Source organism: Dipodomys merriami, unplaced genomic scaffold (genome assembly GCF_024711535.1).
Source record: "Dipodomys merriami isolate MVZ:Mamm:240054 unplaced genomic scaffold, mDipMer1.0.p SCAF_3, whole genome shotgun sequence".
Lineage (NCBI taxonomy): Eukaryota > Metazoa > Chordata > Mammalia > Rodentia > Heteromyidae > Dipodomys > Dipodomys merriami.
Window position 1 is genome coordinate 1,512,337 of NW_027204492.1, and position 12,822 is coordinate 1,525,158.

At 51.6% G+C, this 12,822-nt stretch overlaps 1 protein-coding gene across 1 annotated transcript; it reads left to right on the forward strand.

Annotated features, from left to right (window-relative positions):
• The first annotated feature begins 94 nt into the window (after positions 1-94).
• Positions 95-6,052, forward strand: Naa10 (N-alpha-acetyltransferase 10, NatA catalytic subunit). The gene is made up of 8 exons (XM_070039487.1): positions 95-253; positions 685-783; positions 1,134-1,192; positions 2,562-2,607; positions 2,693-2,808; positions 3,026-3,070; positions 4,928-5,012; positions 5,758-6,052. The coding sequence occupies exons 1-8, from the start codon at positions 233-235 to the stop codon at positions 5,986-5,988; spliced, it is 702 nt and encodes a 233-aa protein (XP_069895588.1). The 5' UTR covers positions 95-232; the 3' UTR covers positions 5,989-6,052.
• The last annotated feature ends 6,770 nt before the right edge of the window (positions 6,053-12,822 follow it).

Genomic DNA, 12,822 nt, shown 5'->3' on the forward strand with positions numbered 1-12,822 from the left:
TGCGCGCGGGACCACCCTGCACATTGGCCAGCGGCCAGGAGGGCGGGTCGAGCGATCTCCGTACTTCCGGTCGGTGACCGGCCCGGAGCGCGCCGCCTCTTCCGCTGCCGCTCCGGAGAGCCGGTTCCTTAGCTCCAGCCCTGGCCCGGGTCGCCCCTGCGTTGCTCTGGAGCGCAGCGGCAGCTGACTGCGCGTTCACGATCTGCTGGGACCCGCAAGCCCCGCCGCCGTTATGAACATCCGCAATGCTAGGGTGAGGGGCCGGGGCGGGAGGCTGTCCGCGCCGCGTGGGCGCTGGGCTGGGTGGCCGCGTGCGCATGCTCTCAAGGGACCCGGTGGCCCTGCGCTCCTGTGGCCGCGTGATCTGAAAGGCTGAGTGAGCCCGCAGAGGCTGCAGGGCGCGCTGGGCTAGGGTCGCGAAGGTCCCCGGCTTGCCTGATGTCACAGCTCCGTGGGGTGGGCTCCCGGAACCTCCTGCCTTTCTAGATCCTTTCTGGGAAGGGGTATTTTGTACAGCGACTGTGGGCCAGGCCGCGTGCAAAGTCACATATTCACAGCCCTGCCCAGCTCCAGGGGAGGGCAGTCGGAGAAGATGCTAGATCAGGAGCCGGGTTCTCGCCTGACTGAGGCCTACTTAGTCACCGCAGCCCGGGACTGAGTGCGGGCCCCTGTGCCCCCCTGCAGCCCGAGGACCTGATGAACATGCAGCACTGCAACCTCCTCTGCCTGCCTGAGAACTACCAGATGAAATACTACTTCTACCACGGCCTCTCCTGGCCCCAGGTGAGCAGCGTTTCAGTAGGTCCAGGAAGGAATGGCCAAGACCATGAAAGAGCCCAGGGAGTTGTATGGCCTGCTGATGCCATGCAGAGGCACAGGGGAAAGTGCCTGAAGGGAGCATGGAACCCAGGCAGGGTAGGAGCCCCGTTCCTACCTTGTGTCTGTTCTCATTCAGGTCTGGGACAAGGCACACACAGTGTGGTTTAGGGGAAACGGAGCCACTCAGCCAGGAGGTCCCGAGCTGTCAGAAGTCACCCCTGCTGTCAGGCACGAGGCAGGGGGCCACAGGAGGAGATCCTCCAGCCTGCTCGGATGCAGACTGATTTTCTGACTTCCTTTTCTTCTGTCACCAGCTCTCTTACATTGCTGAGGACGAGAATGGGAAGATTGTGGGGTACGTCCTGGCCAAAATGTGAGTCATCAAAAAGAAAGGAATCTAGTTCTGGGGCTGGCAATCAACCGTGGGTGGAGGAAGCCAACACTGTCCAGACCTAGAAACACTGCTGTGGGTTTTTAAAAAATGACTGGATTATTTTTTAGGACAACTTAAGTCTGGAAAAATTGAGCAGAAGGTACAGGGTTCCATATAATATCTTTCTTTGCAAACGTGCTGTGTTGCACACATGGACATGTAGCTTCAGCGGCAGAGCAGCAGTCTTCAGTGAAAAGGCCCAGTGAGAGGATGAGCTTGAACTGGCACAAAACCAAACTGGAGCAAACAGAAACATGTTGCACTTGCGAAGTACTTGTTTTAAGTGAGGAGACAGTACTGATGATACATTGTAATGATACAGATACCTTGTAACTAAATGCCTATTTTTTATGCCAGTGGGAGGGGGGGAGAACTCAGGTCCTGGGTGCTGTTCCTGAGCTTCTTTTGCTCAAAGCTAGTGCTTTGCCACTTGAGCCACAGCTCCACTTCTGGCTTTTTTGGAGTACTTTATTGGAGATAAGAGTCTCACAGACTTTCCTGCCCAGGCTGACTTTCAACCATGATCCTCAGCTCTCAGCCTCGTGTATAGTTAGAATTACAGGCGTGAGCCACCAGTGCCAGGGACTACTGTGCATTAAAAAAAAATGATGGGAGGGCTGGGAATGTGGCTTAGTGGTAGAGTGCTTGCCTAGCATGCATGAAGTCCTGGGTTCAATTCCTCAGTACCATATACACAGAAAAGGCCGGAGGTGGCACTGTGGCTCAAGTGGTAGAGTGCTAGCCTTGAGCAAAAAGGTCAGAGACAGTGCGCAGGCCCTGAATTCAAACCCCAAAACTGGCAAAAAAAAAAAAAAATATATATATATATATAATAGGGGCTGGGAAGGTGGCTCAGTGATAGAGTGCTTGGCCTTTTGCATGCATGAGTTGGGTTCAAGTCCTCAGCACCACATAAACATAAAAGGCCAGAAGTGGCACTGTGGCTCAAGTGGTGGAGTGCTAGCCTTGAACTGAAGAGCTGAGGGACAGCGCCCAGGCCCAGAGTTCAGGCCGCACAACCGACAAAACAACAACAACAAAAAATTAATAGGATTTTTTCAGGGCAACTTAAGTTTGTGGAAACATTAAGCAGAAGGTACAGAGTTTCCATATAACCTCTTTCCTGGGTTTCTTCCTTTGCAAATATGTTGCATACATGGACATGTGGATTCAGTGGTAGAGCGCCAGCTACCTGATCCCTGACATTCTCAGCCCAAGTCTAGGATACCTTTGTCTCAGCCTCAAGGAATTTGCACTGCTAAGTGTGCCTACCCAAGGCTCCTTTCTAGGCCCCTCCTTTTTCCTGCAGGGAAGAGGACCCAGATGACGTGCCCCATGGACATATCACCTCACTGGTGAGTGGAGCTTGCTGAGGCTTGGGCCCGGATGGATGGGGGAGGGGCAGCTGTCACGTCCCACTGCTACTCCATCTTCTTCCAGGCTGTGAAGCGTTCCCATCGGCGCCTTGGCCTGGCTCAGAAGCTGATGGACCAGGCCTCTCGAGCCATGATAGAGAACTTCAATGCTAAATACGTCTCCCTCCATGTCAGGAAGAGGTGGAAGCCAAGCTGAGGGAAGGGGCAATGTGGGGGAGGGGGAGGCAGACTTACCATCTTCACAAGGGTTCTGGGGTGCCCTGCCTTTTGGAGAAGACCTGGGAGGAAGTAGGATTAGTGGGAAGGGTGGACCAGGAGGAGGGGCAGGACCTGGACATGGCCTGCCTACTTGCTTGGCCAAGTTTGTGCAGCTCAGCAGTGCCTTGTTCCCCTGCAGTAACCGGGCCGCCCTGCACCTCTATTCCAACACCCTCAACTTTCAGTAAGTACATCGACATCTTTCTGTGGGGTATGGTACTGAGTTGGGCCAGGACAGGGGGGACTGTGAAGGGGAGGAGGCAGTAGACTCCAGACATGTCTCTATATTTAGTGGCTACTGGCTGACGAGCTGCCTGGTGAGGTCTACCCCAGGTGAGATGTGGAACCAGAAGCCTGGATGTCTTCTGGGTATAGGAATATTTAGCAGCTGGTGGAGGCTTTTTTTTGGGGGGGGGGTGGTCCTGGGGTTTGAACTCTGCTTGGGCACTGCCCCTGAGCATCTTTGTCTCAAGGCTAGCACTCTATCACTTGAGCCAAAGCACCACTTGCAGCTCTTTTTGTTTTGAGGAGCTTATTGGAAATATGAGTCTCATAGCCTTTGCAACCTAGGCTGGCTTTGAACCGTGATCCCCAGATCTCTTCCTCGTGAGTAGGTAGATTACAGGCGTGAGCTACCACCGCCAAGCCTGGTGAAGGCTTCTTAAAGTGAGTTTGGAGTTGGAGTTGGTGAGTGATACGCTTTGTGTATGAACAGAGGTTGAGAGGCAGGATGTCCCAAATGTTGTCACCCACAAGGATCCATGTGTGAGAAGAAAAGGGAGTTACAGGAAGGAAGGGCTGAGGGCAGGCATGGCATGGGACTGAGAGCCCTGAGCATCCTGGTAGGCGGGGGCAGGTCTGCTCAGAACATGGCTTCTCTGTGTCCCTCAAGGGAGACAAAACCTGGCAGTGCCCAGTATAGGTAAAAAGCCATGTGAGAGTAAGGCTGAAGTGGGCAGCCCATGGAGGGCCCACTGAGGCACACTCAGCTGTGGTGTGAAGGTAGGGTGAAGAGAAGGTCTGGGCAGGGCAGTGGCTTGGAGCAGGTTCAACACCCAATCCAGGGAGAATCCTTTGACCCAGCCAAGGATGCATCTAAGACTTGTTTCATGGGAATTGCCAACAATTCCTTTGTTTTTAACTAGCAATCAAGTCTTGCTTCTTCTCCAGCCGCCCTCTGGCAGCTCTAGCACCCTCTCCTGGTTCCCAGCACTAGTGCTGAGCAGAAGATCCAGCAGTTGCTCAGTAAATGAAGGAGAACAAAGGGAAGGGAAGGAAGAATACTGGATTCAGAGCTTCAGCTCACAAGACACCAGAGCCTGATTGGTGGCTCACGCCTGTGATCCTAGCTACTCAGGAGGCTGAGATGGGAGGATGGCAGTTCAAAGCCAGGTCAGGCAGAAAAGCCCATGAGACTCCATCTTCAGCCTCAAGGAGCTTAAGGCCCTGAGTTCAAGCCCCAGTATATACACATACACACCACACACACACACACACACACACACACACACACACACACACACACACACACACACACACACACACACACACACGACACCACAGAAACAAGTCATTACTAGTCAATCTAGGGATAGAGCAGCAGGCAATGTAATGGGTGCTTAATACTAGCCTTTTGTGGGTTCAACAGAGAAGTGCATGGTGGAAATGTGGCTACTTAAAACACCTTTGTTGTTGTTGTTCATGGGGCTTGAACTTGAAATCCAGGGCACTGTCCCTGAGCTTTTTTGTTCAAGGCTAGCACTCTATCACTTTGAGCCACAGCTCCACTTCTGATGGTTCAGTGGTTAATTGGAGATAGGAGTCTTCTGGGGCCTTTTCTGCCCAGGCTATCTTTGAACCGTGATCCTCAGATCTTAGTTTCCTAAATAGCTAGGATTATAGGCATGAGCCACCTGCACCCAGCTCAAAGAGTTCTTTCAGGATGAGCAAAATCAGTCAGGATAATGATACCCAATTAGTAGATGTTACAGAAGACCAGGAGACTTTGCCCATAGGTTGACTTGGGTTTTCCTTCCTTCAGGATCAGCGAAGTGGAGCCCAAATACTATGCAGATGGAGAAGATGCATATGCAATGAAGCGGGACCTCACTCAGATGGCTGATGAGGTAAGAGCCCTGCAGCCAAGGAGCTAGGTGGCCAGCCATATGACACAGCAGCCCTGACCCAGGAGACTGAGTGAGACTGGCTTCGGGTATCAGCTCTTGTGTGTGTGTGTGTGTGTGTGAATGTGAGTGTGTGTGTGAGTGTGAGTGTGTGCATGTGTATGCACCTGTCCTGGGGCTTGAACTCAGGGCCTGGGTGCTGTTCCTGAGCTTTTTCTCAAAGCTAGCACTCTATCATTTGAGTCACAATGCGACTTTTGGCTTTTTCTGAGTAGTTGATTGGAGATAAGAGTCTCACAGCCTTTCTTGCCTAGGCTGGCTTTGAACCATGATCCTCAGATCTCAGCCTTCTGAGTAGGTAGGATTATAGGCCTGAGCCACTGGCGCCTAGTAGGAGAAGGCCCTCTCTAGACACACTGGGATGGTTAGGGGTCAGCTATGGACTTTCTTGCTCAGGACTGGGAAGAAAGGTGAGGCCAGGCCTCCTGGGAGGCAGGACATTCAAGGGACACTGGTCTGTCTTGGGGACTCCCAGCAGCCCAGCACACATGAGTGTTTACTCATATAACAGGGCAGCAAATAGACCAGGTCTCCTCACCCCGTTCTTCTGTCCAGCCCTGGTCTTGCTGCCTCTCCCTGTGTCCCTTTCCCAGCCAGCCACAATGCCTGGCTCCCCTTTTCCTATCATCTGGCCACCTAGAGCCTGTCTTTTTGCACTCACTTCTCCCTGGGCTTCTTCTGTCCACAGCTGCGGCAGCACCTCGAGCTGAAAGAAAAGGGCAGGCACGTGGGTGCTGTGGAGAACAAGACGGAGAGCAAAGGCAACGCGCTTCCAGGCTCAGGAGAAGGCTGTCGTGAAGAGAAGGGCCTGGCTGGCGAGGATAGTGGAGGGGACAGCAAGGACCTCAGTGAGGTCAGCGAGACCACAGAGAGCACAGACGTGAAGGACAGCTCAGAGGCCTCTGACTCGGCCTCCTAGAGCCTGTCCGCCCCATCCTCCCCCATGAGCTTTCACAATAAACTTCACCTGTGGCCTTGGGGAATTAGTGTGTGTGTGTGAGAGAGAGTGAGTGCATATTTGGGATGGGGGTGCCTCTCCCCACTTCCTGTGCCCAGAAGACTGCATTTTGGCCCAGAACAACCTGCCAAGGAAGAGGTTGTTTTTTTTTATGGCTTTGGGGATGCAAATGGAGAGGACGCATGCGCAGTGAAGCAGGACTGCACTGAGATGCAACAAGGTAAGAGGCCTGCGTCCAAGGGATGATGGAAAGGTGGCTGGTCTTATGACATGGTGGCCCTGACACAGGAAGCTGGGTGAGACTGGCTTTGGGTGCCAGCTCTTGCATTACAGACTGGCAGTTAGGACCTCTCTTCTAAACCTCCTTGGGTTGTGCAGGTACCTTGTGACTGGATTCAGAGGAGGCCACCTGCCCCAATTCTGTTTTCTGAGATAGAATCCCACAGGCACCCTGTGGCCTTGGGGAATCTGTGTGTGGGTATGTGTGTGTGCAGCTCTGTCTCTGCTTCGATGGGCTTCTGTGTCCTCACAAATGCTCCAGGGGTGAACTCGATGTTCCATGTTCTCTTGGACTTTTTTTGTGCTGGTCCTGGGGTTTGAACTCAGAACCTGGGCACTGTCCCTGAGCTGCTTTTGCTCAAGACTAGTGCTCTATCACTTGAGCCACAGCTCTACTCCCCCCCCCCTTTTTTTTGAGTAGTTTATTGGAGATAAATATCTCATGGATAAAAAAAAAATCTCATGGATGGGGCTGGGAAGGTGGCTCAGTGGTAGAGTGCTTGCCTTGCATGCCTGAGGCCCTGGGTTTGATTCCTTAGCACTACATAAGCAGAAAAGGCTGGAAGTGGCGCTGTGGCTCAAATGGTAGAGTGCTAGCCTTGAGCTGAAGAGCTGAGTAGCTGAGGAAAAGTACCTAGGCCCAGAGTTCAGGCCCCACGGACTCCCCCGCCCCTCAAAAAAAAGTAAAAAATGAAAAGAATCTTATGGACTTTTCCTGCCTGGACAGGCTTCACACTATAATCCTCAGATCTCAGCCTCCCGAGTAGCTAGTTTACAGGTGTGAGCCCCTGGTGCCCAGCTCTACAGGCCTTCTAACTGTTCACACTGAGTGAATGTGTTTGTAGGGACAAGCCTGGGCTGGACACTGTGTTTCCAGGGCAGTTCTACCTTCAGTTTCCTTCATTGCTTCTGTGCCTTTCCATTTCTGTGTCCCACCTTCAGCCCTTCTTCCGTACTTCCCTATGCAGCTCCAGTTTGTACCTCCTGGATTTCAAGTGCCTTTGCCTAGCTGCTTGCTGGACTTTTCTGAATATGCTCTATTTGGATAATGGCCCAACCAGCCACTCAAGTTGATAAAACCCTGAAGTATTCCTGATTCCTCCCTTGCCACCCGATAGCTAGTGTCCAAATTGCTGTTGTGTTTTCAATTCATATTATTATTATTATTATTATTATGCTGGTCATGGGGCCTGAACTCTGTCCTTCAGCTCTTTAGCTAGCACTCTACCACAGCACCACTTCTGGCTTTTTCTGCTTATGTGGTGCTAAGTAATCGAACCCAGGGCCTCATGCATACGAGTCAAGCGCTCTACCACTGAGCTACCTTCCCAGTCCCCATAATGTTTTTTTTTTTTTCTTTTTCTTTTTTTTTTGGCTGGTCATGGGACCTGAACTCTGGGCCTGGGTGCTGTCCCTCTGCTCTTCAGCTCAAGTCCAGCGCCCTACCACTTGAGCCACAGCACCACTTCCAGCCTTTTCTGCTCATGTGGTGCTAAGGAATCAAACCCAGGGCCTCATGCATGCAAGGCAGCACTCTACCACTGAGCCACCTTCCCAGCCCCCCCCCCCAAGTTATTTAGGATATGATTCTGTTTATTCTGTGCCACTCCTGGGGCTTGAACTCAGGGCTTGGGTACTGTTCTTTTTTTTGGTGGGGGGGTCCAGTCGTGGGGCCTGAACTCTGGGCCTGGGCGCTGTCCCTCAGCTCTTCAGCTCAAGGCTAGTGCTCTACCCCTTGAGTCACAGCACCACTTCCGGCTTTTTTCTTTTTGCTTATGTGGTGCTGAGGAATTGAACCCAGGGCCTCAGGCATGCAAGGCAAGCAAGGCAAGCGCTCTACCACGGAGCCACCTTCTCAGCCCTTGGGGTACTGTTCTTGAGCGTCGTTTTGCTCAAGGCTAGTGCTCTACTACCTGAACCATGATGCCTCTTCTGGCATTTTCTGAGTAGTGTAATGGAGATAAGAGTCTCACAAAAGCCAGCCTTCGGTGACTCACGCCTGTAATCCTAGCTACTCAGGAGGCTTGAGATCTGAGGATCTCGGTTTAAAGCCAGCTCAGGCAGGAAAATCTTGAGACCATTATCTCCAATAAACGACCAGAAAACTGGAAGTGGTGCTGTGGCTCAAGTGGTAGAGTGATAGCCTTGAGCTGAAGAGCTGAAGGACAATGCCCAGGCTCAGAGTTCAATCCCCACAACTGGAAAAAGAAAGTCTCATGGACTTTCCTGCCTGGGCTTGTTTTGAACTGTCATCCTCAGATCTCAGCCTCCTGAGTAGCTAGGTTTACAGTTTTGAACCATTTGGGCCCAGCTGAAATTGGCTTTTAAACTGCATTATTCATCCCTATCTCTTCCCCTCCTCTCTCCCACTCCCCAGGTCCTGGGGTTTGAACTCTGAGCCTGGGTGCTGTCCCTGAGTTTCTTTTGCACTCTACCAGTTGAGCCACAACACCACTTTTAGCTGGCTTTGAACCATGATCCTCAGATCTCACCTGCTGAATAGCTAGGATTATAATAAGCATGAGCCACCAGCACTGGGGTATATGATTCCATTACATGAAATGTCTAGAACAGGTAAATCCATACATAATGAAAGCAGTGGTTACCAGGAGTTAAGGAAAGGGGAATGAAGTCTTGGCCAGTGGCATGGGATTTTTCAGGAAGCTGAGATCTGAGGATTGAAGTTCAAAGCCAGCCAGGGCAGGAAAGCTCATGAGACTCCTATCTCCAGCAAACTACTCACAGAAAGCCGGAAGTGGTGCTGTGGTCAAGTGGTAGAGTGCTAGCCTTGAGCAAAAGAAGCTCAGGGACATACCCAGGCCCAGAGTTGAAGCCTAAGGACCAGTCACACAAACAAACAATGAATAGTACACTTTAAAAGAACCAATTTCAGTGCTGATGGCCCATAACTAATCCTTGCTACTCAGGAGGCTTGAGATCTTTAGGATCATGGTTCAAAAAGCCAATTACCCGGGCTAGGAAGGTGGCTCAGTGGTAGAGTGCTTGCCTTTCATGCTTGAAGCCCTGGGTTCAATTCCTCAGCACTACATAAGCAGAAAAAGCCAGAGGTAGCGCTGTGGCTCAAGTGGTAGAGTGCTAGCCTTGAGCTGAAGAGCTGAGGGACAGCGCCCAGGCCCAGAGTTCAGGCCCCATGACTGGAAAAAAAAAATTAAAAGCCAATTAACCACCAAAACCCCAGAAGTGGAACTGTGCTTCAAGTGGTAGAGCTACCTTTGAGCAAAAAAACTAAAGGACAACACCCAGGCACCTCAAAACAGCACAATATTAAACCCAGTTGTGTCTGTAATCCCAGCTAATTCGGAGGCTGAGATCCAGCTGGGGCACCCAAGTCCACGAGACTCTAACCAGCAAAAAGTTGGAAGTAAGCTAGGCACTGGTGGCTCCTGCCTATAATCCTAGCTGTTCAGGAGGCTGAGATCTAAGGATTGCAGTTGGAAGCCAGCCCAGGCAGGAAAGTCTCTGAGACTCATCTCCAATTGCCCACCAATAAACTGGCTCAAGTGGTAGAGAGCTAGCCTTAAGAGGAAACCCAAGTTCATGGCTTTTGAATTATATACCAATAAAAAAAAAACATGATGAGGCTGGGAAAGTGGCTCAGTGGTAGAGCACTTGCCTTGCATGCATGAGGCCCTGGGTTCGATTCCTCAGCCCCACATAAGCAAAAAGAAAACCGGAAGTGGCACTGTGGCTCAAGTGGTAGAGTGCTAGCCTTGAGCTTGAAGAGCTGAGGGACAGTGCCCAGGCCCCATGACCGGACTCCCCCAAACAAACATTATGCATGGAGAGGAATGGACAAAGAAGAATCACTAATTTTAGGTGTGCTAAGTCTGGTAGTCTATAGGTAATGTATCTTTCTTTCCTTTTTGTGTGTGTGTGTGCCAGCCCTAGAACTTGTACTCAGAGCTTGGGCATTGTCCCTGAGTTTTTTAGCTCAAGGCTAACATTCTACCACTTGAACCACAGCTCCAATTTATTTTTTGAGGTCTGCTATTTGTCTAAAACGACAGTGTCGGGTGCTGATGGCTCATGCCTGTAATCCTAGCTACTCAGCAGGCTTGAGATAGAGTAACAGTGGGTGAATATGACAAAAGTACATTATATGCACTGAGAATATCACAAGGAAACCTTTTATACAATTAATATTCACTAATGAAAAAAGGGAGAAAAGTATCTCCACCCCTCCGGTTTTCTTTTCTTTCGTGTGTGTTTGTGTGTGTGCTGTTCCTGGGCTTGAACTCGGGACTGGACGCTGTTCCTGTGCTTTTCAGCTGAAGGCTAGTGCTCTACCACTTCAGCCACAGTGCCACTTCCAGGGTTTTTGGTGGTTAACTGGAGAAAAGAGTCTTTGGGACTTTTCTACCTGGGCTGGCTTTGAACTATGATCCTCAGATCTCATCCTTCTGAGTGGTTAGTATTACAGGCGTGAGCCACCATTGCCCGGCCTTAACTTTGCCCTCACATTCGCCCTGCCCCTTTTCCTTCCAACCGTTCCCTTGGCTACAACGCCATCAGTCCGTTGCTCCCAAGTCTGTAGGTGTGTACTGCCTGGCTGTCGGCTTCCCAGCGGAGCTCCGTACTCGAGGTATCAATATACTAACGTCTCTGCTACTATAAGAGCCACAAAGCTCCCTAACATAGCTAAACAGTTCGCCGCTAGGACCTGGAGCTCGGTTTCCGCGGCCGGCGGCTGGCAAGTAACTAACAGGAAACCGAAAGCTGCGAGGCGGAGCCTGGACAGGAAGAGCACGCCTGCGCACGGATGCCTAGCCTTATTTTCGCTGGCTGCCCCTGAACTGCGTTTTGATTGGCTAACATCGCGAGCTTCCCTTTGTATCGGTCAAAGCAGCTTCTCGTCCCGCCCACGGCGCTTTGCGTCGCTCTCTTCCGCTTTGCTAGGCAGTGACGAGCTTAGTTCCCAGGCTCTGATTGGTCCAGCAGCGCCGGGAACAAACTCCAAACGACAGGGCGGCGGGCATGCGCGCTGCTATGACCGCGCCCCAGCGATGGTGGGAGGGAGATTGCGGAGGTTCCCTGAGCGGCCCTGCCGAGCCCTTCCAGCCCCGCCCGGCCCGCTTTACTCTCGCTGTTCGCGAGTTGGGCTGCCGCTTCGCTCTCGGCCGCCCCCTCTGTCCACAGGCGTTTAAATTTGCAGGGCGGAGGTGGGAGCAATGGACAGTAGAAAGGGAGGGGGGAAAGCCACAGGCTCGCTGGGCCTTTAGGGACCCATCTCCAGTTTTCCTCCGCCCCTGCAGCAACCTTCTCTGTGCAGTAGCCGCTTGTGTCCATGAGCTGAGGCTGGAAGACCCCGGGTGGGGCAGCACGAGCCCCTACCTGGTGGGAATGAGCTTCAGGAATGAGATGAATGCCTATCGAGTTCAACCTTTTCTTTCTTACCTCTCCCCCTGGAAGGCGGTTACCAGCCTTACAGTTGATCTCATCTTCCTCTGGTTCATCTTCCGAGTAGCGTACCTGGCACATCAACCCTCTTATTTACCGCTCTGGATCTAGTGTACACTCCTCAGTGGGAGCCGATTGGCATTTGGGTTGTTAAGGGAGAAATTGGACTTAAGGACAGAGCAGACAACATAGGGCGTGGTTTCATTCAGGACTCTAAGTGCCAAACAAATATCTCCAGAGCCAAGGTTACTCAGGGCTTTTATTTGTTTCCAGTATGACTTTATTTTATTATTATCGTTTTAGGGTTTTTGTTGTTGGTTTCTTTTTGCTTTGCACTCAGCACTCAGCGACTGAGTGGGACATGAGGTGCGTATTTCTGTAGTCAGAAAATGAAAGCACTTCAAAGCCAGTTCCGGCAGCCATTTCCTGCGTGCTGGAATCCTGTGTGTGACTCTGCTGGGTGAATGAGACTTTGGGGAACCAATCAGGGTTCAGGCAGAAGGTTTGTGAAAGCAGGTAGGATATGTTAGGTTAGCTAGTGAGGGTCATGAGTACCTGGATCTCTTTTAAGCATGAGCCAGTGGTGGCATGTGTGTCACCTGGCGTAATTCATGTGTGGACATGCATGCACATGCATGTACGGAGCAGTGCAGGTTGCCTGCCTGGATGGGTGACTCCAACCTTGGTACTTTTGAATCAGCTGCTAGAAGTACAGGTCTTGGGCCTGCCAGGGTGTGGCTAGGTTCCTTGGAGGGTCATTGGGCACGTGGCAGTGTCTTGGAAAAGAGCTTGGTACTGGAGGTGAGGGAATAATTTTTTTCCCCTTTCTGCAGCAGAATTCATTGCTCTAAAGTCAAAAGGCTTAGAAGGACCTCCACAGCCTACTTTGCCCTGCCTGCAGATCTGCAGGTCAAGGTCATGTCCAGTGCCCACAGGAGCACTTTGACTTCCTGTGCACATGTACCCTGGTGCCTGCAAGCCCATGACACACAGTGCCTACCTGCTTTGCCTGTCTCCCACCATCTATCATAACCATGGATTTCCCTCCCGACAAACCAGTTAATCTTGTGTGGCTTGTCATCTGCTGCGTCGTGGAGA